The sequence below is a fragment of the Ostrinia furnacalis genome, unplaced genomic scaffold (assembly GCF_004193835.3).
Source record: "Ostrinia furnacalis isolate ACB-3 unplaced genomic scaffold, ASM419383v2 OfSCF1319, whole genome shotgun sequence".
Taxonomy (NCBI): domain Eukaryota; kingdom Metazoa; phylum Arthropoda; class Insecta; order Lepidoptera; family Crambidae; genus Ostrinia; species Ostrinia furnacalis.
In genome coordinates this window covers 324,443-350,137 of record NW_021131558.1, presented here as the reverse complement: position 1 = coordinate 350,137, position 25,695 = coordinate 324,443, and the positions used below count along the sequence as shown (strand labels likewise).

The following is a 25,695-nucleotide window of genomic DNA, read 5'->3' as shown; positions in this document are numbered from 1 at the left end:
AATACTAGGAATAGGTGCACCTAGTATCAAATTTACCTAGTATAACCCATCTCTAGTACCTAATGATGATGATGAATTTCGTTCATTCATTTTAGCCAAATGACGTTCACTGTGGACAAAGGCAGGAGGATTTCCACAACGACCGATCATGCGCTGCCTGAATCCCGAATTCCTGCGACCATCACCAGATCGTCGGTCCACCTAGTGGGACGCCTGCCTAGACTAGGAATTCCGGTCCGTGGTTGCCGCTCAAGAACTTTTACTCTAACGGCCATCAGTTCTACGAACTACGAGCTATATACATAGTTTGTATGGTAGACTAGCTATGCCCGTGACTTCGTACGCGTGAAAATAGTTTGAATATGTTTTCGTCATTTTGTTTCATTTTTCTTCAGTACTCTGCTCCTATCGGCCGCGGCCGTAGCGTGCTTCCTCAAATAGGCTATAAAAAAATTCAAAAATAAAAATATTTTTTAATATCGGACCAGTAGTTTTATTTATTTATATTATGTTTTTGTGTTTTAGTTCTTGAGATTAACCAAACAAACAAACTCTTCAGCCTTAAAACATTCGTATCTATGTTACGGTCAAAGTGATAAATGTGAAAATTATGAATAATCGCCGGTTATTATAAAAAATTACCACTTGTTTTGGAAAATGTAATTAATATGGGATTTTTTATGTTTGAAAANGATTAAGATTTTTTATAAAGTTAGTAAGTTTTTTTGTTGTTATTGTATTCTGTTAAATAGAGTACTTGATAGTCAATATGTTTACAAAGTAACAGTCAGTAATATCGAATGAAGCTCACAATAATAGGATATCAACACTTAGTATTGCTTAGTATTCTATCTGTCCCTAATTAGTTGACCACGACTGTATATGTATATGTTACGGTCAAAGTGATAAATGTGAAAATTATGAATAATCGCCGGTTATTATGAATAATTACCTCATGATTTGGTAAATGTGATTAATATGAGGTCATTTATGTGTGTATAAAACTAAATTGGCGGCTTAGGGGTGGCCCAAGGGCCACCCCCGCCGCACCTTAACCTATTTTTCACTTTAAATCAAAACATTATGTTATAGGCATCATGGAAAAGTAATATTATGCAAGAAACATTCCAAACTCATTATGCCCAATTATATTAATATATGATATCAAAACGTTCAAAATTTTGGCTGTACACGAGCACGTACACAAGATGTTGTTCTCTTTTATGAAATTTGTTAGTACTAAGGTTGAATTATTAAATAATCACTGTTAAATGTAATTAATTTATCACTTTTACCGCGACTGTCGGTAATTATTCATAATAACCGGTTATTATAAATAATTTTCAATTTATCACATTAACCGTAACATCTATACAGATTCCAAACTATTTTAATAGAAGTCAACTTATTTCCAATTTCCAAGTGATATTCTTGAAAGAACGCAGTATCTCCTGCAGAATCTTTGAAAGTAGATTGTCGTACATTTTACTATCTGATGAGGAAGCCTGGAGCAAAGCAAGGCCTTTCATAAGGTTTACTCAGGGTTAAAAGGGCTGAAAGGTATCGCCTTTCGTAATATCACTTGAAAAACTAAGGCCGAGTTGCACCACCTAACTGACCGTAACTATGACGATAACCGGTGTTTTTTGTATGGAGTTTGACAGATTTTTGACGTTTGTCAAAGTTTTTTTTTATTCACAACAAGAAAGCTCTCGGCCTGTATCTCACCTGATGGTAAGTGACGATCAGGCCGAAGGTGGAAGCGAGCTTCACCCGGAATCCTCAACCACGGTGGAACTGGCTTTCTTACCTCTAACTGCCGGAACACAACAATGCTGTTAACATTGTTGTTATGGCGACAGACTTAGGTAAGATGGTGGTAGCCAACCAGACTGACTTAGAACAAGCCCTACCACCAACCAAACCGAACAGAAAAATCTGCCCCCACTGGGAATCGAACCCGGGACCTCTGCGTCTGAAGCAGATCACAGAGGCGATTAAAATCGGTCTGATAGATTTTTGACGTTTGTCAAACTTAAGATGGTGCAACCCAGCCTAAGCTGTTTTAACTACGGTGTACGGAGGTTGGTTAGGCAGACTTTTGGGATGTTTTAACTTTTAACAAACTTCAAAAGAAGAAGTTCTCATTTTAGTTGTAGGATTTTTTATGTTTGTTGTCTCAGAACTTTGAATTTTCACAAATAGGTACTATGTAGATAACATTTTAGTTTATTTATGAGAAATATCTTACTAACGCCCATATTCACAAACGATGCTTGCTTAAGTGAAGCAGAAAGTCGAACGCACAGCGTTGAATAGAGCTCTATGATTGAATGATTGGTTCGTGTGTCACCCTGTGCGTCCACGCGCACTGTGAGACCTCATAGTAATGTTTGTGAATACGGGCGTCTCAGAACTCTGAATTTAAACAATACTCAGATTAAAATTTATTTTATTTGTGAGAAATAATTATCTTACTTAGTTTGGTCTCATTACATTTCGAATGTGCGGAAGTGAGCAGTGCGGGCCATTTATAACCTTGGACCCCGATTTTCCTTGAGAGAATTCTTTAAGGAGATTAATATACTGACAGTAGCTTCACAGTTCATTTATGAAAACCTTTTATATGTTCGCAAAAATGTAGAGCAATTTACTAGAAAGAGTGATTTACACAAGTTCAATACAAGAAACAAAAATAAACTTGCCGTTCCAAATTTCAGACTGCACAAGATTGGTAAAATTCATTTATGGGGAAATGTATTAAACTTTTCAATAAATTACCACAAACTGTTGTAGAATTGCCCATTCATAAATTTAAAGCACATATCAAAAGCACCTTAATGAAAAAGGGCTACTATAAAATTGATGATTATATAAAGGATAAAAATGTTTGGAATGTTTAACTACCTAGCTCGCATCAATACTTATGACTATAATTTGTATATTTTAAAGACTGTAAAACCTTGAAAAGGAGGCTGACAATAGTGACTGAGTTTCGTGCGCTGCTTCTTCTCAGCACTGGCCCATTTATTGTCCCGAAGCAGTGGTAGGGTTAATATTGGGACGTGTAAAAGCGCTTTTTTAAAGCCTATTTGCAAAAACAAATGAATTTTATGAATTTTATTTTATTTTTAATTTTAATTTTAATCGTTTCAGCAATTTAGTCGTTAATCCCTTATTATTATAAATGCGAAAGTAACTTGTTTGTTACGCTCTTAGGCTTCCACTGAACCGATTTTGATGAAATTTGGTATTGACATAGTTTGAGTCCCGGGAAAGGACATAGGATAGTTTTTATCCCGGTTTTTGAAACGGGGTCGCGCGAAATTAAGTTTTTCTATGGCAAAAGAAAGCTCACGCGCAAGCCGCAGGCAATAGGTAGTTAAAAATAAATGGAAAAACATGTGACCTAAGTAAACGAAACAGTAGATTTTGCCTTGATGATGACGATGACTCAAGGCCGATTGTTCAATAGTCCACCGGAGTTCTAGAATCAGTATCTTTATTATCACACATATTTCAAAAATTATTAATAAATTTTCTAAAATTAATAAAACCTACCTGAACCTTCATCAAAAACTAACCTTTTAATAACAACCTTTCCTATCCTTAATAATTACAGCTCGAACGGAGAATCAAACCGCATCTGCTTCAAGCAATTAATAATTCATCGCGGAAGGGCAATTTGTTTTAAATGCGGTCTAAATACTAATGCTAGCGTTTGGTAATTAAGTAAAAAGTGACGACCTCGTGTAAGAAAGGGAATTTATTTTCATTGCTGGGAGTTGTTTGGTAATCATTTTTATACAGACTGTCTGGTGCAGTCACATACGCCGTCTCCCACTGCTGCTTTCACTTGGTCGGTCCAGCGCATTGGTGATCTGCCACGGTCGGGTTCCTTCGACTTTTCCCTGGACGACCAGTCGTTCTATGGAGTTGTCATCCCGCCTCGAGACATGTCCGAAGTATGCAGTCAATAACCTGCCTTGTAATAAAAAAATCTAGCTTTTGCCCATGACTTTGCCTGCGAGAACTTTGGCCTGTCAAAGAAGATCGCCTTTTAAAAATCGTGATAAAACTATACTATGTTTTGCCTTTTATGTTACACTACTACACCTATCTTAACCGAATCAATAAGTAGTGACTGAGTTTCTTGGGCTATAAAAGCTTCTCAGCTCTATAATAAAGCTCGAAGCAGTGGCAGGGTTTATGTGTTCAACTATTAACTGTCAAGAACTTGATATTTACTCGCATCTTTACATTAATTGCAAATAATATATATTTTTTAATAAGTATGTATAACTGAGATCCGGAGCACATAATTTTTAGACATACATTGTTATTTTTTTCCTTGCTCTGTAAGTATGTGGCTGAAGAAGCTAGACCATTTTTCACGTTTGTGATTGTGATTGCAGAAGTATTCTACGTTAAAAAGACTGAGACCGAATTGAAGTAGTCAACTCACAAGAAATTCCTCTCAAAAACCTTACCCTTCAAGACCTTTTCTATTAAAAGAGTGCTTTAATTTAAATAAAATATGTTTTATTTTATTGTAGTATTTATTAATTATTTCTGAATTGATGTTTTTAACAAAAATGTAATTAATTTTTCTACAGTATTTTTTTAATAAGTAGGTAGACCGACGACATCATAAAGTAACAGGAAGGCGCTGGACGCAGGCCGCTACCAACTGGGCAACATGGAAAGCATTGCGGGAGGCCTATGTTCAGCAGTGGACGTCCTATGGCTGAGATGATGATGATTTTTTTAATCCACTACGGGCAAGCTCTGACCAGAGGATCAAATGTCGTCACTAGCAAGCGCGTTAAAAAAATAAATGAAGATTTTAGTTCTTTAAAGTTTCCGCTAGGGGCGCTGTACAATCCGTCATAAGTCACTTTTTACGCATTTTACATCGGAGACGTTTGACGTAAACTCTGTACCCCCAGTGAAAACGGAGTTAAGTCGAAAATGGTGATTTTTGGGAAATCGCATTTGAAGTTAAAAAAAATCCTGCTTCGTCGCTATTATAGATAACTTGGTGAAATATTTTTTAGGTGAAAGGTAATGTTAGATATAATTAGGCAGTGTGCCAGTTTGGGAAATATAGCATGTAGTTTTTTCGTAATTAAATAAAAACCCAGTTATATCGCCATGCACGGCAACTTTACATTCGTGTAAAGTGATGTAATGGGACATAAATCATTTTACACCACACCGAATTGACCACCCGCTAACAAGTGTAAAGTGATACATTTTACGCCATTTCTGTTGATATTTTTTTGTTTCTTTAATTTTAGAAAAAGTTGTAAAACAAACATTAGTAATTACACTATGAGGAATCATTATTTCAGGTTATTTAGGGTAAATCGTCCAAAAATTTCTACTTATATCAATATACACCAATTTTGTGATGAGAAAAAAAATGTGTAAACTGATCTAACTAACATAATAGCGATCTAAGTATCCTAATAATTATGTGTAAAGTGATATAAGTGGCGATTGTAAAGGAATAAGGCTAGAATTTTAGAGTGGATTCTAATTATTTACTCCTTAAATGTTTATTCTGATCTGAAACTACTATTTTATTAATTATTACACCATATACCATGAATGATATCGGCCTAAATCACATACATTATCTCCTATTTTAAAGTAAGTATTAGTTGAAGCAATTGGGTAATAAAGACCAGAAACAACAATGGTTTCACATCAACTAATTATGATCTAAGTAACTGATAACATTTTACACATGTACGAAACTTTTGTGGTTAATGGTATTAGTCTAATTGAATCATTATACACAAAATAAATAATCATTTGTCTTTTACTTTTTGTGCTATAAATTAAGTTACATTCTTTTTCACCAACCAACAATACATAGTTTTTTTTGTGTATATTAATATGAGTCATCTTATATTGTTAATCACAAATTCAATCTGAACAACTTCAATCGTGTAAAAAGTAGTAACACGAGTCGTACCTCTTGACACAATAAAAAATTGAAAGAAGCCTCCGGTACACTTTGTTAAAAGTAGACATGTATCAATATACACGAAAGAAAACTCAAAATTGGTTCACAAAGCCTTACTTGTATCATTTGGCACAAAATTATTTTCTTTTCTATACGTCGTAGAAACATACCGATTAGATACAAAAATAGCAAATTTTTCAGAGATTCACATTATGTTATAAAGTCAATTTTGATCTAAGTCGAGTTAGATCCCTTTTCACTGGGGGTACAGAACTCACACTACGCCCCAGGGGCGTCATCAGGATGGAAAATGGGTTTTTATTGTGGCGGTCAAGCTGTAGATTCTGGCTACACAAGAGTTGCAGCGGTGGTAACGAGAGGTGGGGATAGTCCCGTTCGGTTTAAAACCGGGAGCATCTTTAAATCAAAACAACGATGCATCGAAGTCATAACTTATTCTTTGAGTCATTAAAGAATAATAACGTATCTAGTAGTCAACCTTTTGTAATAAAACTGGGGCATACAGAACGCTAGCAATTCAAGTTACACTGTAGTTTCTTAAGTGTTGGTAATAGGAACTATATTGCAACAAAAATGCACAGTCTGATATGCTGGTAACTTACAATAGAAGAAAATATTGCCGTCATGGATTGAGAACATTTTTTATTAACTAGTTTTAATGTGGTTAAATAACTACCAACCGGGCAGCATGGAAAGCATTGGGGAGGCCTATGTTCAGCAATGGACGTCCTATGCTTGAGATGATGATGATGAATGTGGGTTGACGACGTCCTAAAGGTAGAAAGAAAAAGGCACAAAGGCGCTGGATGCAGGCCGCTACCAACCGGCCATTATGGAAATCATTGGTGGAGGCCTATGTTCAGCCGTGGACGTCCTGTGGCTGAGATGATGATGATGATGATGAATGCAGACATAGGTATACTAACTTAGCTTAGCTCTTGATCTGCAATAACCCTTCTAACTCATAGCCTTGTGGTTCTAGCAGAGTAGAATAAAACTACCTCTCTCTTCTCGTGGATGTCGTAAGAGGCGACTAAGGGACAAATATGCGAACATCAGGCCTCCCCAACCCGTCTGGCCAGCGTGGGGAGTGTAGGACAAATCCTCCATTTGTCTGGTAAATTAGAGGGTCGTGCTCCTGCAGTGGAGACTGAATGACCTGATGATGATGAGGTTAACTCCAGTGCTAAGAGAGAAGGACTCTGAAATCAAGAGGTTCTTTCGTTGATTTTTGCATGGAGCATAGAAAATTTAGAATCATATAAAGTTGGTAGCGGCCTGCGTCCAGCGCCTTCCTGCTACCTTTATGATGTCGTCGGTCCACCTTGTGGGTGGACGTCCCACACTGCGTTTTCCGGTACGTGGCCTCCACTCCAGAACCTTGCTGCCCCATCGGCCGTCAGTTCTGCGTACTATGTGCCCTGCCCATTGCCACTTCAGCTTGCTAATTCGTCGGGCTACCAACCGGGCGACATGGAAAGCTTTAGCCTATGTTCAGCGGTGGACGTCTTATGGCTGAGATGATGATGATGACGAAGATGCCACCTGTGGTCATAAGTGCCACCTGTGGTCTAAACTGAATAAATACTTTTGATTTTGATTTTGATTTTGATGATTATAAAGTTGATGTTTGTCCCCAGTTTGGGAATTGCATTGCAGAGATTGCATTTTTAAATAAACGGTATAAGAAAAAGACTAGTTCTATTATATTCTAGGAAATATTCATTGTTTTATAGGTAGTTATTAGTTATTGATTTTTCCACATAAATCTGAGTACCACCGTTTAAAACTTTATAATAACTCTTTTATTGATCGGACGCTATTTCAGTTGGTCAGGAATGAAAAACATTTCATACCTTTGATATTATTTTTCTGTTTAATTGTTAAAATTCTCATGCTAATATTACCCCAAACTAATTTAATGTACTCAGTCTACGTTTCGTTTGTTTGTTTCAGCCAAATGTCGTCCACTGCTGGACTAAGGCCTCCCCCAAGGATTTCCACTTGGTCTACATTTTTTTGCAATCATTTCAAAGCAAACATTTTCTAAGATTATACCTACATACCTAATCTAGTTTTAATCAACTGTATCCTTCATTTCTTGTTTCTTGAGATTATAGTTTGGTAAAAAGTTAATTAGTAAAGTTGGTAAAACAGTGACGTCATCGGCTTGTATCAAATCTGTGGGAGAGTCCAATTTTGACAGATCATCAAAAGTGAGTCAATAAATTGATTGGTGATGTCAAATACCACTATTTTTGTATCCTTGTCAAAATAAATACTTTAGGGTGAGCTCGACCAAACAAGAGTAAATATTAATCTCAGAATAAGTCGTCAGTTTTGTCATATTTCCCCTACTGAAACTGTCAATGTGCTAATTATACCAGGAGTTATTCTCGGATAAAAGTTTGGTCGAATCGGGTCTAAGGCCTGCTTCTTGACTTACTTGACTTATGGTCCTATGTCCCCTAGATGGGGCAGAGGGCGTCCACAACAGTCCTCCATCTCGTTCGGTCTTGAGCTTCTCGCTTGATCTCGCTCCAGGTTTTGCCGATCTTCCGATCTTCTTCGCCTCGTCAAGGCCTGCTTCTAGCACATCTTTTTTGACATTTCTTCATTTCAACCTAATGACGTCCACTGCTGGACAAAGGCCTCCCCCAAGGATTTCCACAAAAACCGGTCCTGCGCTGCCCGCATCCAGGTGCTTCCCGCGACCTTCACCAGATCGTCGGTTCACCCACAGTCTGCTAACTTTTCTGCCTCAACAGTCATAAGTTTTTGGCACTAATTAGTACAGGTCTAGCGCTTCTCAGTTAATGTCTGAAGTATGAGAGCGGCACGGGAGGGGTGACATTGACATTTATGACGTGACGGAGCATATTTTTATTTTTATCCACAACGAGGAAGCTCTTGCCCTGTATCTCACCTGATGGTAAGTGACGATCAGGCCGAAGTTGGAAGCGAGCTTCACCCGGAATCCTCAACCACGGAGGAACTGTCTATCTTACCTCTAACTGCCGGAACACAACAATGCTGTTAACATTGTTGTTATGGCGACAGACTTAGGTAAGATGGTGGTAGCTGGCCAGGCGGACTTAGAACAAGCCCTACCAGCAACCAAACCGAACAGAAAAATCTGCCCCCACTGGGAATCGAACCTGGGACTAGGGATATTCCGATACTAATAAATACGAGTAGGTACTCGATACTTTTGATTCGATACCAAGTATTTATTGTATCGAATCAATTTTGCGATACATAATCGGTATCGAAACAAAAATACTTGGTATCGAATCGAATCAGCAAAACAACCGAAAACAATAAAAAAACCGAGAACGCATCATACAGCTAATCAGCTTTAATCGGTTACCGAGTTACTAGAGCCCGAGCCGAAAGCGAGAGAAGGAGACACCCGCACCCGCCCGCAAATCATCTCGCCATTCCGCCATTGTGAAAGTGTTAAGTCACTATTTACAAGTAATTTTATTAATTGTAATCATCGAATTCATCGGTTTATTCCAATGTTATCATGGCATAAACCGATAAATAAATAGTTGTTTTCTTCTCAATTTTGTTTAAACTATTGTCCTTCAACGTTCATTGATAGCACCCTCAAAATAATAAAACTAAATAAAAGTTCCAAAAAGTATCGATATCTTTTTAGTCTTTGGCGCTTAAACATAAACAACGCATTTCGTTCGTCTGATAGATAATTTATTTAAATAATCGGTTTACGGAAGTGTTTCACATTGACACCTTTACTACGGTGGTGATAGTGATTCAGTGCATGGATTGTGACTATGAACACATCTTTAAAAAAGTGATAAACTTAAATAAAAGTAAAAAACTTTCGTGCTCAAGCAGTATTTCGCCGCCATTGCTATCGGAACTCGTCACGCAACGTATCATCAAGCGCAAGACACTTTCACGGTTGGGTACAGCGCGTTCGGGTCATAATCGCCTGCGCAGTACGCGTCTTGTGACTCAGCGTGTCCCGCACGTCGTATCGCCATAGATCGCACAAGCGCAGAAGGCGCTCACTATTTATATCAACAGTCCTGTCACTGAGAGGTGTTACGATGTTCTGCGCGGGGTGCAAGGGAAAACTGGATGTGGGCAAAGACTCATTGAAGTGCAATGCCTGTGAGTCCTACTACTGTTTGGAGTGCTTGAATTTGGGTGCGGGAAAAAAAGTGAGTGATCTTGGCTCCGAACAATTGTCTGCATTGAGATGCCCTTCCTGCACGAATGTATCCCGTAGGAGACGTGGGAATGAATCGCCGGGTATCCTCTCGCCCTCCATTAGTAAGCGCTCCCCGACTGCAGGAAACGTCTTGACAATCGAAAGCATTAGCGAACTTTTAGACCAAAAATTAGCACCGACCTCGGACGCAATGAAGAACTCACGTAGTATTTTAATAAAAGAAGTCAAAGGCTTAATTACCGCAGAAATGGGCAAGATGGTCAACGAACTGAAAGAAGAGTTCACCAAAACAACGGACTTCATTATGGAGGAGGTGAAAAGTTTAAAATCCACCATCGCTCAGAAGGACACCGTAATTAAATCATTACAGAGCGAGCAAACGGTGCTTAAGGACGAATTACACAAAATCCGGAACCGTGTCTCTGTAATGGAGAAATTGTCACGTGACCGCAACGTCGAGCTCCAGGCTGTTCCCGAGAACCGAAACGAAAACGTTGTATCAATGGTCAAATCCTTATGTGAAGCCATAGAACTACCTATCTCGGACTCCGACATACATGCGTGCCGCCGAGTTGCAAAAATGGATACAACATCAAAACGGCCACGAAATATTGTGGTCACTTTGACATCTCCACGCCTTCGTGATAGTCTGATCTCGGCCGCGCACCGCTATAATAAGGAGCATAGCGACAAAAAGTTGAACACCAACCACATTGGTATAAAGGATGTATGTCACCAAATATACGTCTCTGAACACCTGTCACCGGAATGTAAACAATTGTATGCTGCGGCCAGACGGTTAGCTAAAGACAAAGGTTATACCTACTGTTGGGTAAAGTACGGTCAGATCTATCTGCGCAAGAGTGATGAAGCTGGTGCTATACTAGTGAAATCTATTGATTTTTTAAACACATTAAAATAATCAAGCTTCAGTACATTTTATGTATTCATAATTACTGTTTTAATGTTGTTGTTTTTAAAAGAAGTAAAACATCATTAAATGTTCAGTTTTTTAGGTTTCAGTTTGTTATAGACGTAATTGTTTTATACAAAACTACTTCAGTTAAAGTTAAAATTAAAAATCAATTCAAGTTGTACTTTACTGTTATCTATTTGTTGAGGGTGTATAAGTTGGAATGTATTTCTACTCTCGTTTATGTAAAAGTAATGTTGCGATACAGTGTTTATTACAATAATAATATGGTAAATGTAAATGAATTCATGATTTACACACACATTTTCTATTATTTAATTATTAAGATTATAATAATAATATACGTATGTAAAGATAGTAAGCAGCGTCGCTTCTATAATATATTATGTATAAATAGGATATTTTATGTACATTTCTATTTACTATTCACGTTACCACTATACTATTTTAATATAACGTCGCTTCTTGATGATTCAGTCTCCCTTCGTTTGTTTATGACCCAATTAACAAATAATTACCTGTTAATTCTATGTTTTACACTACATAACGTCATAACCACTAAGAAAGCTCCAGTACACCATGTTGATAACACTTATAAACAATCGCAACACTCACGTCAAGCAGTATGGCGTAATAAAGTTGAAACATATTCACTCCGAAAATGGCTGTAGTAGGTAAGAAGCTGTCAATCTATTATCAAAACGTTCGAGGGTTGCGGACTAAGTGTTTAGAACTTTATAATAGCTTGTTGTGTATGAACTATGATATAATCATACTCACTGAGACGTGGTTGCAAAATGATATATTGGATAGTGAGCTGTGTGACACCCGCTATGACATCTTCCGTTGTGACAGAGACCTTAGCTTATGCAACAAGTCGGGCGGGGGCGGGGTTATGATTGGCGTTCGTAGGTATCTGGGAGTAACTGTTGTGAATGAATGGACTAGTGATACCGCTGAATCTCTGTGCGTACGAGTGCCCGCATCTGAACTGTCATCCCAGGTAGACCTTTTTTTGATAGTGGTATATACACCGCCCGATCAATCCGGGTTCTCGTTACGTTTAGACAATGTTATTAATAACATTTCTAAGCAATTAGATAAATTCCCTAATGCTAATTATTTGTTGGTGGGAGACTTTAATTTACCGTGTGTGAAATGGGACCTAGATAAATATACAATATTAAAACAAGGTAGTAGTGACCTACAGAACTGTGCCGCGAATTTTATAGATCACCTTCACTTCCATGGCTACAGACAATATAATAACGTGTTAAACTCCAAAGGTAGATTGCTCGATCTTTGCTTCAGCAACCTGCCATTGGATGTTACGCGCTCAATTCAACCGCTTTTAAAGGAAGATAACTATCATCCAGCATTAAATATCAACATATTTGATCTAAACTGTCAGCATTTTAAGGAAAATATAAATACCCGTTATAATTTTTACAGGGGTGATTATGACTCTGCTAATAAATACTTGGCCGACATTAATTGGATGGAAGTCCTATCATGCGATACAGTGGATGAAGCAGTGGACAACTTTTATAATATACTGCAAGATTGCTGTACTCGTTTTATACCTCTCTCCAAATACACAGTTAGTAGGTCACACTATCCTATTTGGTACAATAAAACACTAATAAAAGTCATTAAGCAGAAAAATAAAATACACCAAAAATGGAAACGATTTGGGAATCCCAGGGACTATGATGAGTTTTGTGTGCTCAGGACTCGGTTTAAGAGATTGCAGGAACGGTGTTTTAGCGATTTCACAAGGAAAACAGAAAGTATTATTAGGCACTCACCTAAATATTTTTGGACGTACGTGAGTGTCATAAATGCGAAACTTTGATTTCGCTTAACTTCGGAACTAAATGACCTACAGACCTGAAATTTTGGATTTTAAGTCTGTGATTATAGCTTACTAGATGACGAAAATTTCTGCGTTCTGGTCTTATCCAGTGGTTCTCAAATAGGGGCCTGAAAATGCGGCGAAATGGTTCCAGTAAAGGATGGTACGGCAGTGTTTGCTTCGCGCTCGACTTGGCGGGGGCACTGCCGTGCCCCCAGATTTCTTTGTTTTGCGACGTATATATATTTTTACATACCAATATTTATCAATGTGTGTGTGGACTGGATCATTTAATACAACACTTGATCTTGCCAAACATATTATCATGGGGCAGTATAGGATTGTGGTCAGGTGTCTATATAAATTTCTATTTAAATTTCTTTACTGTTATTAACTTGATAGTTTAAGCAAAATTCGTTAATGCTGTGGATAACCTTTTTGGCCTAATTAGTTTAAGAAAAATATTTGATTTAAGTCTATTATATGTGTCGGCTGTTGTTATTCCAAATAAATAAATAAAATAAAAAAAAATAAAAGTATCGATACTTTAGGAGTACTTATTTAAGTAGTATCGAAAAAAGATTTGAGTATTATCGAAATGAGTAGGTATCGATACTTAGGTGGTATCGGAACATCCCTACCTGGGACCTCTGCGTTTGAAGCAGGTGGTCTTACCACTAGACCACAGAGGCGGTTTAATCTGAAGTCTCCCTGACGTTTGACCTTACAAAAACACCCTCCTATAGTCCTGTGCCGCTCCCATGCCTGTACGTACAACCCTACGATAGCGAGGTATGCCATGGGAAAATGAAAGCTATTTCACAGGCAATAGCATCATTTATTGAGATTCAAGCTAAGCTAATACTTGAAACTGGGTGGGCATACATTTCCATGAGGTATATAAAGCCAGAAAAAAAACAAATGTTAGCGCGAGCTAAAGGAGCACAGCGCCATCTGTTATCCCAAATAAGAAATAGATTTTACTACCCATTGCTCTTGGTGGACTTGCTTTTCACTTGACACTCAAACTTATACAATGCCTCGGGCACTCACTGAGCTAAGTGCTAAACCTATACCGATTTTATCGGTGCGAAATCGAATTACAGCCAAAATAAAATATAATTACGTTAATTGTTAATGAAAGTTAGGTTGAGCGTCCCTGCTCGAGTTAAGGGTTCGTTATAATTGAGTTAGTAATAATTAAGTACGGGCACAGTAAACGGAGTTACGCCAGACCATTCGAAAATACCTTTTTTTGCCTCTAGAAAATTCCTCTCTTGAAGTGGGGCACAAAATTATCTGCTAATGACTTGACCTTCACTGGTTGGGTTTTTATTGGCGGTCAAGCTGTAGATCCTGGCTACACAGGAGTTGCAGCGGTGGGAACGAGAGGTGGGAATAGTCCCGTATTCATTCAATGACATAACCCGATAGCAAGCTGAAGTGGCAATGGGAAAGTCACATAATAGTACGTAGAACTGACGGCTGATGGGGCAGCAAGGTTCTGGAGTGGAGGCAACGTACCGGAAAACACAGCGTGGACCGACGACCAATGGGTAACAGGAAGGCTCTGGATGCAGGTCGCTACCGATGTGGAAATCATTGGGGGACGCCTATGTTCAGCAGTGGACGTCCTGTGGCTAAAATGATGATGCTGAATTATTTTTATTTATACGTTATTTTTATACGATTTAGAGTAGGCGCACACCGTTGATTTTTAGTTGGCCGATAGTTGTGCCCGATTTTAAATTGTATGAAGAATCGGCCAAATCGAATCGGCGTAGTATGCGCACTCCCATACATGCCCATACTGATCAACTGCCCGACCAAACTATCGGCCGACGAAAAATCAACGGTGTACGCCTACTCTTAGACTGATAGTATAGCTAATAACAGGTTTCCCTTATTAAAAAGTAAGTACATTCATCATGATCATCATAATTTCGGCCACATGACGTCCACTGCTGAACATAGGCCTCCCCCAATGACCTCCACATCGCGACCTGAGAAAGGTAGCAAGAAGGAGCTGGATGCAGGCCGCTGCCAACCGTGCCATGTGGAGTAGGTACATTGTTGTTAGAAACAGCTTTTTTAAATGAAATGACCTGTCTGATTTTTTTTAAACAAACTACTTGAAAATATCGAACTGCCTAAGGAGGGACTCGAACCCAGTATCCGTGTCTAAGTAGCTCAGTTGGAAGAGCAGTCGCCCGGCAAGCGGAAGGCCGTGGGTTCAAGTCCCGCCTTAGGCAGATCGATTTTTCAAGTTGTTTATTTAAAATTTAGTTTGAGATAATACATTTTTAAATGACCTGTCTGTTCTCTTTAGGCTGTGAACGACTTGAAATACTTCGAGTATTGATTGATTGCTGTACACGCCTTTGCCGTATTGTTTTATGTTATTTAACTAGACGTAGTAACAGAGAATTAGAAATCAAGGCAGTGTGGTAAAAAAGATGATACAAATGAATGCCTTGCTAAAGTTATGAATGTATTCAAATACAGTGCTAGTATTTTGTACTTACTTTAATTATGTTACTTACATAGCTCATCATCATCATCATCTCAGCCATAGGACGTCCACTGCTGAACATAGGCCTCCCCCAATGCTTTCCATGTTACCCGGTTGGTAGCGGCCTGCGTCCGGCGCTTTCCTGCTACCTTTATGATGTCGTCAGCCCACCTTGTGGGTGGACGTCCCACGCTGCGTTTTCCGGTACTCGGCCTCCATTCCAGAACCTTGCTGCCCCATCGGGCGTCAGTTCTGCGTACTATGTGCCCTGCCCATTGCCACTTCAGCTTGCTAATCCGTCGGGCTATGTCAGCCACTTTAGTTCGTTTACGGATCTCCTCATTTCTGATTCGATCGTGCACCGAGCATAGCCCTGTCCATAGCACGCTGTGCAACTTTGAGCTTCTATATAAGGCCTATAGTGAGAGGCCACATACCCACGTTACTTAAATATTATATTAAGTTAAAAACAAAGTGTTACATAGTAGAATTTTTTAAATCTAATAAACAATATCAAAATTATGAATGCCCCAGCTATGAACAAACTAACTATCTATCTAAATATACATAACTCAAAGGTGACGGACTGACTGACTGACTGGCATAGTGATCTATCAACACACTGTCCAAACCACTGGACGGATCGGGCTGAAAGGCATGCAGGTAGATGTTATGACGTAGGCATCCGCTAAGAAAGGATTTTACGAAACTCCACCCCTAAGGGGGTAAAACGGGATCCACGCGTACGAAGTCGCGGGCGGCCGCTAGTTAGCCACATAAAAGTTCAACAAATACCTAGGTACTGTATAATATTAGACAGGCTTGTAGCTAGAAGCGATCTCTCCCAGACAACCACAAAAAAGTTGTTTTTAAACACAACCTAATCCCATTTTCAACAAGCAATTTCACAACCAACATGGCATTTAAAAAATTAAACCTACCAATTATCAAACTGGTGACCTTTCGTCCACAACCACTGCTCCATCGAGTACAGACTTCAGAGTATACATTTTCATTGCAAAATCGCTCTTATTCCGCCGACATAAGATGCATGTGTCTGCACAATATTTAATTTTGGCATCACATAATTTTTGATACGAAAATTAAATCCTTCATTATGAATGGACGGTCTGGCCATTTTTTGCGCGATTTTCAACTTTATTTTAATTAAATGAGGGTCCAGGACACATTTGAAAGGTGCGTATATTATTCGTATATTATTCACAAAGCTGATTTACCAGCATTGACATAAATATATTTAATTATAGTCCCTTGGAGTTGCGTTAAGTCTGAAAGAGCGAAAGGTAAGGTTGGATCGCGCCGGTCGGCGAGGTAAGGCTGGGGCTTGCCAATTGGTCACTAAATAATTCGTCACACTTTTGCTTAGTAAATTCGTCATAGATGCGAATAAGTTCGACTTGCGGAAAATGAAGTCCACAAATTATTATTTTGTATCTTTTTTGTGCAATAAAGTTGTTAAATTAATAAAAAAAATATCCCAAGATATTGCGAGTAGTTATGACGTGTGACGAATTTACTCATGCTCCTACGAGTCGACTCTGTGGTTAATACTGCTTTTATCCCCGACTTGCAAACTCTAGCAATAGTCTAGCGGCAGCAGGGTTCGAACCCGCGTTGCTCGGATCTCGAGTCGGCCAGTCTGTCACCTTGACAGTTCGGCTATTGCAGCCTTACCCGCTCCGCTCCCATCAAGCCCCGGCCTTACAGGCTGTTATAAAAACGCCAGCCTCTTGACGCGTCCCGCCCCATGTCCGACAATACCCAACTTTGTACGACTGCGCGTCGAGCAAAACATAGACCTTATTTATTTGCAGTAAGGCTGAATTTGCAATGACAATATATAGCCTGATCTGCAGTCGACTGTATAGGTGATATAGTAGCATGAAAGTGTTAAAAAAATTATATCGAATTCGAGAAACGCCTGCAAAAGCTTAAGGGCGAATTTTTGGCATAAAAAATGATTTTTATTGCTTCAAAAATTCAATGGGCATTTTGCTTTTTGGTAATGCGTCTTTTATGTTCGAAGAAGGTTTAACAATCTGGTTCTTGAAGAAAATGTTATTTATTATGTTTAAAAATGTATAGTTAGTCGAGCTATGTCGAAGCCTCTGTATTTTTTTACTAACATAAAATCGTGAATTATTTTACTACTGACGGCCGATCGGGCAACAAGGTTCTGGAGTGGAGTGGAGGGACCTGATAAAGGTAGCAGGAAGGCGCTGGGTGCAGGCCGCTACCAACCGGGCGATGTGGAAGTCATTGGGGTGATATTTTCAGCAGTGGAATGATGATGATGATGATGATGTATAAGTCCGAATGAAGTAGAGCAGATGTTATGACTAATTGTTATACAAAACATTATTTATCAAACATTCCACACTTTTCACGTGTCAAACACAGGGGAAACGCAATAATCATTATGTCAAAATTAAGAATAAACGTAATAAACAAGCTTTTTGTCCTTTTGTACGTTTAATGAATCTTACGCTGCCGCCTTTGATGCTCGCTCACTCCGAAACACAAAAGTCATCGATGTATCCATTCATTGAACAAAAAGCATACAAAACAGCATAGTAAGAAAATTTAAGACCTTAATTATATGCCAGGTCAGAGAGCGACGACCTCAAAGTATTAATCATCAACAATAACACCAGCTTATCTTTTAACTTTTAAATCTCGAAACTTTTTGCGGCAGCCATTTTGTGTTCAAATGTCATTAACAGTACAAATGGGTTTCGCGCCATAACGAACGCCAGTGCTGCCACAATGGCGGACCATAAATCAGCTGTCACTTTGACAGTCGCTGAAAGGAGGTTCGTCAATGCATCGATGCAAACTTTTTTAAAACAGCTTAGAGACTGCTGTGATTAATTGCGAAAAGAGGCGTGTGTGTGTTGTTTTTTTAAGATGAAGATCTCTTGATTTTAATGTCTGTATGCTGTGGGGAAACTGTGGAATCAGGTTTTTGCATTTTTGTCGATTTATTTCTTACTTATTGATCAAACTTTTATAGGTATGATCTGTCATGCCATTTTAAGGTCCGATTTCTGAATCGAGATCTTTGGCAGCGTGCTTGCACTAAGACTTGCTAATCCTCAAGGTATAGTTAACTAAGGAAGGGTCCTCTGTACCAAAATTCTTGAAAATTGACCCCGCAGCTTTGGTCTAAAGGAAATAACCGATAGATAGATCTTTTAGACAGCAAGAGTACAACAAAGCAGCTTTTTTTCATTCACTCACTTGAGGACGTCAGTTCATCGAGCAGGGACATCCTACACTACGTTAACCGAGGTCCATAAACTCGAGAACCCGTCGACCTAATCCTTGTTTTTCTTTGCACCTTTTCCAGTTTTATGAATTTACAGAAATGACTGTGGCATATAGGGGAGAGTTCGGTATATTGTACCGCCGGGTAAATTGTACCACCCTCATATTTCGTAAAGTATTTATTGAATGTCTGTAATTGCAACACTCAGCGATACACAACTAAAATCAATTAATATCGGCCATGTGGTTTTTGCCGTGACAACAAACACGTGTGTTTTATTTTGAAAAGTATTTTTTCATTGTTTTCAAGTAACTTTTGACAATACATGTTTAGATTGTAATTTTGTTAAATTTAATCACAGGGTGTTTCTAATATATTATTTAGAAGCGTAAATTAGTGTAGATTACAATTAAATGAAACATTTTTCGGTATTTATAAGCTATATTTTTTACCGATTTTTTAAAAGCACAATCACCTAGTCGGCTAAATTGTACCACATCAAGTTGTATGGAACTTTATCAAAGGATTTTGAATTTTTTTTAGTAAATCATATTTTGAAGTTATAATAGCGTAGTTACGTTTGACTAACAATAAATGAAAGCAAAAGACTGGCAAAGTAGATTAGGTACAAGTGTGCGTTACGATAATTGGAATTACAAAACTTGTACTCAAAATCGTGATAACGTGAAAAACAATATCGATTGTCTATGCTATTAACTACTGTTCCTCTTCGTTTCCTAATTTGTTAAGAATGTATCGTATAATATTTTGCTATAGTTTTTTTTAAAGGCTTGAAATTTAATGAAATACAATTTAGTAACCATGTGGTACAAATTATCGAACCGGTTGGCTAAATTGGACCGAAGCTATGAACTCGTACTTTGTTGATTTGTGCTAAATATACAACAATATGTTAATTAATACTTATGAAATAGTAAGTTGAATAATGTATCTTTTATTATATACCATGGACATTAGCAAAAACAAAAGAAAACTATGTGTAAAATGGGATTGAAAAAAACTGGTCCAAATTAGCGGACTCTCCCTTAGATAGTCTTATGTAATAGCAACAGAATCTATTTTTCAATGAAAATGATTAATTTTATATCCCTGTACCTACAGGTGAGATCTGAAGGTTATTTTAAGATTTATTTCCAAAGCTTTTATAAATACGAGTTATCGCCTGTTGATACATTATTAATTATTGTAAATAGATTAGCAATTTGTAATTACAAATTGGAATAATAGATAGTAATTTGTTTTTTGGACCGACGACCTCTTAAATATAGCAGGAAGGCGCTGGATGCAGGCCGCTACCAACCGGGTGATGTGGAAGTCATTAAGGGAGGCCTATGTTCAGCAGTGGACGTCCTGTGGCTGAAATTATGATGGTGAATTTGTAGAGAATAAAATATGTATGGACGACGGTACTTCAAGGTAAAAAGTTACTCACATTTTGAAAATACCGTGAATTTCTCATAAATTCCATTACAAAAGTAATGTTCGACACTTGAAAATTCTCACAGTTACCGGTTACTGAGAAAAAACCATAAAGTACATGAGTCACAATGGTACCCTGTACCAGTACTATTAAATGGTCTGTGGTACAGTCAGCATGAAATGTTCGTGACATCCAAACTTTGACGCTGGCTGTACAAACTTTTTGACCTTTGACATAAAAAAACAGAAGCCTAGAATGTCACTGGCCACTTGTCGCCGCAATAAATAAAAAAGCGTGTTAACATTTCAAAATTAGAACCCTCAAAAAGTGTCGTTGCAAATTAAAAAAGCAGTAAGACAACAATATAAAACTGGCCAGTCGTAAAAACAGTAGTCTATAAAAACTATTCAACTGTTGATTCCATTTCGATTCTATGCTTCTGATAATAAGTTTGAATATACAATGGCGGCTTTATACAGGTTTTCGGTGTAAAGCTGTGACGTCACGCGGCCCAGCGTATCATACGTCTTAATCTAATGATAACGGTTTTTTTTTATTATGTTCCAACAACTAAAATGGACGGAGTATCTACGGTTTTGGTCGCTTTTATGATCGGACTGTGTTATGGAGTTCTGTGAGTTAGAAAAGTATAGAAATGACAGGATTTTTTAAGAAAATATTGTCTTCACTAACGCCCGTATTCACAAACGATGCTTGCTTAAGTGAAGCCGCAAATCGAACGCACAGCGTTTAATAGAGCTTTGTGGCTGGTTCATGTGTCACCCTGTGCGTCCACGCGCACTGTGAGACCTCGTAGTAATGTTTGTGAATACGGGCGTAAGTACTTAGGAATCTTTGATATCTATTTACTCCGCCCGCTACTTCGTACGCGTGGATCCCGTTTTACCCCCTTAGGGGTTGAATTTTGCAAAATCCCGACTTAGTGAGCACATACGTTCTAAAAGGAACCCCCTTCCAAAATTTGAGACTCCTAGCACTTGTAGTTTCTGAGATTTCGTGATGAGTGAGTGACCTGTGCTTCGAAAGATATAGATTTTCACACCCTTTCTTCTATGTGTTTCGAAGAAACGAGGTTTTATTTTATCACTGTTTTAATGAGTATAGTCTAAATATAACTTAACCGAAGGCTTATTAAATTGCCAGATCAAAATTTAATGATAATCCTTTAAGAGGCCAGATTAAACATATTTTAAGTGCTAAACCACACTTACAAATCCCTTAGATTATATTATGGATGCTTTGGATATCTAATTAAGTTTATTTTCTTTATTAATTTTATAGTAATCTGCATTTATATTCTGCCAGCTTGTACCTGTTTACTATGCGATCGTATGATCTAAAATATTTTCCTTTTAACTTAAGTACTAAAGTAAAATAAGTGGCTACCACCATCTTACTTAAGTCTGTCGCCATAACATTTAACAGCATTCGTTCGTTCGTTCGTTTCAGCCGAAAGACGTCCACTGCTGGACAAAGGCCTCCCCCAAGGATTTCCACAAAGACCGGTCCTGCATTAACAGTATTGTAGTGTACTAAACAGTTAGAGGTAAAATAGCCAGTTCCTCTGTTCTTCCACCTTCGCCCTGATCATCATTTTACATGAGGTGCAATGCCAATGCCAAGATCTTCCTTAATATAGTTAAATAAATAAAAAAACTTTACCTTATATACATAAGAAACCAGACCTTATCAGACTATTTTGAAGGTAGTTTTATAACTTAAACTTTTGGTTTCACGTAAGGAACCATTGAATCTGGTACTTAGAATTACTTAAAAATCTAAATACACAAACGTTAGAAATCCCATATTCTATCTACTCTATGCTTTCGTAGATCTATGGTAATGTTTACGGCCATACCTTCGGCAGAACTGCAGCTAGCTGGGAGGGATGTTTGGTCCAAGAGAGAGGAGGAAAGAGGAGGTATTGGGTTCGGTTCTCAGATGAGGCAGTTTAACCCCCGGGACAAACTTGGCCTTCACTGGTTGGGTTTTTATTGGCGGTCAAGCTGGATCTTGACTACACAGGAGTTGCAGCGTGATTTGCAGTTGGTGGGAACGACAGGTGGGAATAGTTCTGTTTCCAGGTTAAAAATACCTAAAAATACAACCTAAGGCTTTTGTTGTAATAGTATTAAGACTGTAAATAAGTACTTTACTTTTATTTATTTACTATTATTTATTTATTTACTTTATCAAAAAGGTGTGTAAAAAGCGCTTGCTTTTACAGGTCTCGGATCGAATTTGCTAATATAGTCAATGTTAATTAGCAATAATGATCAAGTGGCTCTATTTATATTTTATTTAAAACGCTGAAAACCAGCGTCGGGGCACGCGTGGCTCGATTAATGCTGAGCGGGCGCCTTTTTGGCACAAAAATATGCGTGTATAGTTTTAAGTCCCTTTGTTCTGTTTTTTATTTTTTTCCTTTTTTGTGTCAAATAAAGTTTTTCTTATTCTTATTCTTATTTATTTAAACTTTAATACCAAAATAAATTTGTACATAAGGCGAACTTAATGCATTAAAGCATTCTCTATCTGGGAGTCGAACTCGCTACTTTTTCAACTGACTTAACAAAAGTAGGTTTTGTATGTTTATCTCGTGTTTGGCTGAACCGATTTTGATGCGGTTTTCCGAAAAATACTTGACACATTCTGGAAAAGGCTTTTGTACAGTTTTGATATTATTATTCTCTGATCGTGTTACTTGGGATTGGGAATCGAACCCGCTACCTTTCTCTCTGCTTGTACCTTGGACCGTACATTCCGATAAATAGGTACCCAGTCTCGATAACAATGAATGAATTGTTCCAACATTGACATGTTTTAGCTGTTTATGTAATTAATAGTCAATGCCCCGATAAATCGGGGTTCCGTAGTCATACACCAAATCTGTAGCTTTGTCGTACAGTTCGGCGTTTCTTCTCAGCACTTGCCATATGTTTGTCTCGATGCTCTGGTAGGGCCCAAAAGATAAGGAGACATGGCCCCATAAGGGCTACCTTTTCTTTTTTCTTTTTTACTATATTTTGACGTTCATAAGTGCCACTTGTGGTCTAAGGGCTGATTTTTCAATCGTCGGATAACTTTTAACTGTAGAATAAGTTTGGCACATTGACAGTTTCAGTATGGGAAATATGTCAAATTGACAAGTTTATTCTTCAGCTTTAAGATATCTGAGGATTGAAAAATCAGCCCTAAACTGAATAAATATTTTTGATTTTGAGTCAGCGTCAATTAGTTCGTGACACCCAAATTTGCCAAAAAGTTCGCAACACGTCTTTGTTACAATGGGAACACAACCCTAGTATTGTCAACTTTTTGGTCACTTTGGATGTCATGTTTTTATTTGTATAGAGAACAATAGTGTCTAGACAAACCTAAAAAGGATTTAGGACGCTATTTGGATCAAATATGTAATTGCTCAATAATCTATATATATAAAAATGAAACCCGTTTCGCGTTGTCACGGCATCACGTGTGAACGGCTGAACCGATTTCGATAATTCTTTTTTTTAAATGTTTGTGGAAGTCCAAGGATGGTTCTTACGGAAAAAAATATTAAGAAAATCTCTACGCTAAGGCGGTACGAAGTTCGCCGGGTCAGCTAGTGAATAATAAATAAATAAATAAATAAATAAATAAAATGTTTGACGCTGACTGTATCAGCAGAGTGAAACATGACCCCACTCTTCCCATAGATGTGGTAAGAGGCGACTAAAGGACAATACGCGAACATCAGGCCTCCCCAACACGTCTGGCCAGCGTGGGGAGTGTAGGCCAAATCCTCCATTTGCCTCTGGCAAAGAGAAAGTCGCGCTCCTGTGGAAGAGACTAAATCAACTGATGATAATTATGATGATGATGAACAGGATTTGAACTTGCAACTGAACCTAGTGTTGCAATTCGTTACACACCAGCCAGGCCATCGCATAACTTTTTTTCACTTGAGCAATGACGTAAGAAAAACACCGAAGTTATTAAAATATACTGTTTTATTCCTTACTATTGTTTACAAGGCCAATCACTGACTCGTTCCTGAACTCTTCATTTCTTCGGAGGACACACGGGCTTCCTCGGCTTAGGCTCTGGAGGCAGCTCATCCTTACATGGCAGTCTCTCCCTCAACGCGAAGTCTTTGCGACAAGTCGCATTATAGAGCGTTAATGCCACTTTAGCGGTGTGGTATGCGACATTTCTGAATATCTCATCGGTCTCCTTCGGGAAGCAAAGAGATCCTGTAGCAAGCGCCCCCAAACTTGTGAAGAATGCTCGTCTTGGTATACCACCACCACCTCCTAAGAGATATCCAGCTAGAGTCCCAGCTGCCACCACTCCCCGCCTCATTTGGAGGTTGCAAGGATCTCTCATGGTCTTCTTAAATTCCCTTTTTGAGTCGTTAATGGAATTCCTCATGTCTCCAAAGGTACAGCGAAGAGAACAGCAAGCACTGCAGTAAGCTTCAATAGACTTCTGCCTCAAACTCTTCACATGAGGTAATAAAGCTCTGTGTACTAATTTCACGTTCCTATCAGGGCATTTATCCTTGCTTTCCACGTAGTCCTTATAATCGTAATGCGGGCTTGAGTATATGGGTAGATCTTTGTACTTCATTTTAGGGGGCTTTTTCGGCGGTTCGGGGGGTTTCGCAGCGTGGACTACAGGTATCAAGCTGAATTTGGCTCCAACTAAAACAACTTTTAGCGCTTGGATCCATATTTTGCCGATCATGCACAGGTCTCCGTAGCATAAGTTCTTTAAAGATGCTTTCATTTCTTCATCGCTTTCGAAGATTTGATCGTTATTTTCGAAGACATCCTGGCAATTCTCGTCTTCCAAAGGTTCCATGTTTATGTTTTCTCTTTTACTGTATTGATAAATAATGGACACAGAAATTTAGAAGGCGACATCACTGCGCCGAGTAAACAATAATTTTGACAGTCGATGACTTTTGACGTGTATTTTTTTATAAATTTGTCCGTCAAGGATGTAAGAGGTTTAATTAGCAAGGAGGTGACAAATTTTAATTTTTTACTCAAGTTATTGTAGACATTCAGAATGTCTATTTTTGTGAACTAAACTTTTTTGTGAAGGCCTTTGACCTATGAAATTGCAGTTTTGTGTGGAAAATTTTACAAATAACACGTTAATTGCCACAACCAAATCCTTGAATTTTATTATTGAAATGACGAAGTAATGAAATTCTAATAAACTTATAAAACTTTTATTAACTAATTTTACTTTTAATAAACCGCACGAAGCCTTAATTGAAAAAATGCCTTTCCAAAAAGTACCCAGAACTGCAGGTTCCCGAAAACTCCCGGATTACCAAACGTCAATCAATGCAACCAATCATCGATACCGAGAAGGATTCGATTAGACCGAATGCGATAGAATCGGAACAAAAAAACTTACGAATTCATATGCGATTCTCGATTTACTCGTAC

General features: G+C 38.2%; 2 protein-coding genes across 2 annotated transcripts; one reads left to right on the top strand and one right to left on the bottom strand.

Annotated features, from left to right (window-relative positions):
• The first annotated feature begins 9,672 nt into the window (after positions 1-9,672).
• On the top strand, positions 9,673-11,377 carry LOC114352332 (uncharacterized). The gene has a single exon (XM_028303923.1). It carries the CDS (start codon positions 10,075-10,077, stop codon positions 11,119-11,121), a length of 1,047 nt encoding a protein of 348 aa, XP_028159724.1. The 5' UTR covers positions 9,673-10,074; the 3' UTR covers positions 11,122-11,377.
• Positions 11,378-24,229: 12,852 nt separating this feature from the next.
• Positions 24,230-25,164, bottom strand: LOC114352327 (uncharacterized). Its single transcript, XM_028303917.1, has one exon. It carries the CDS (start codon positions 25,094-25,096, stop codon positions 24,296-24,298), a length of 801 nt encoding a protein of 266 aa, XP_028159718.1. The 5' UTR covers positions 25,097-25,164; the 3' UTR covers positions 24,230-24,295.
• Between the last annotated feature and the right edge of the window lie 531 nt (positions 25,165-25,695).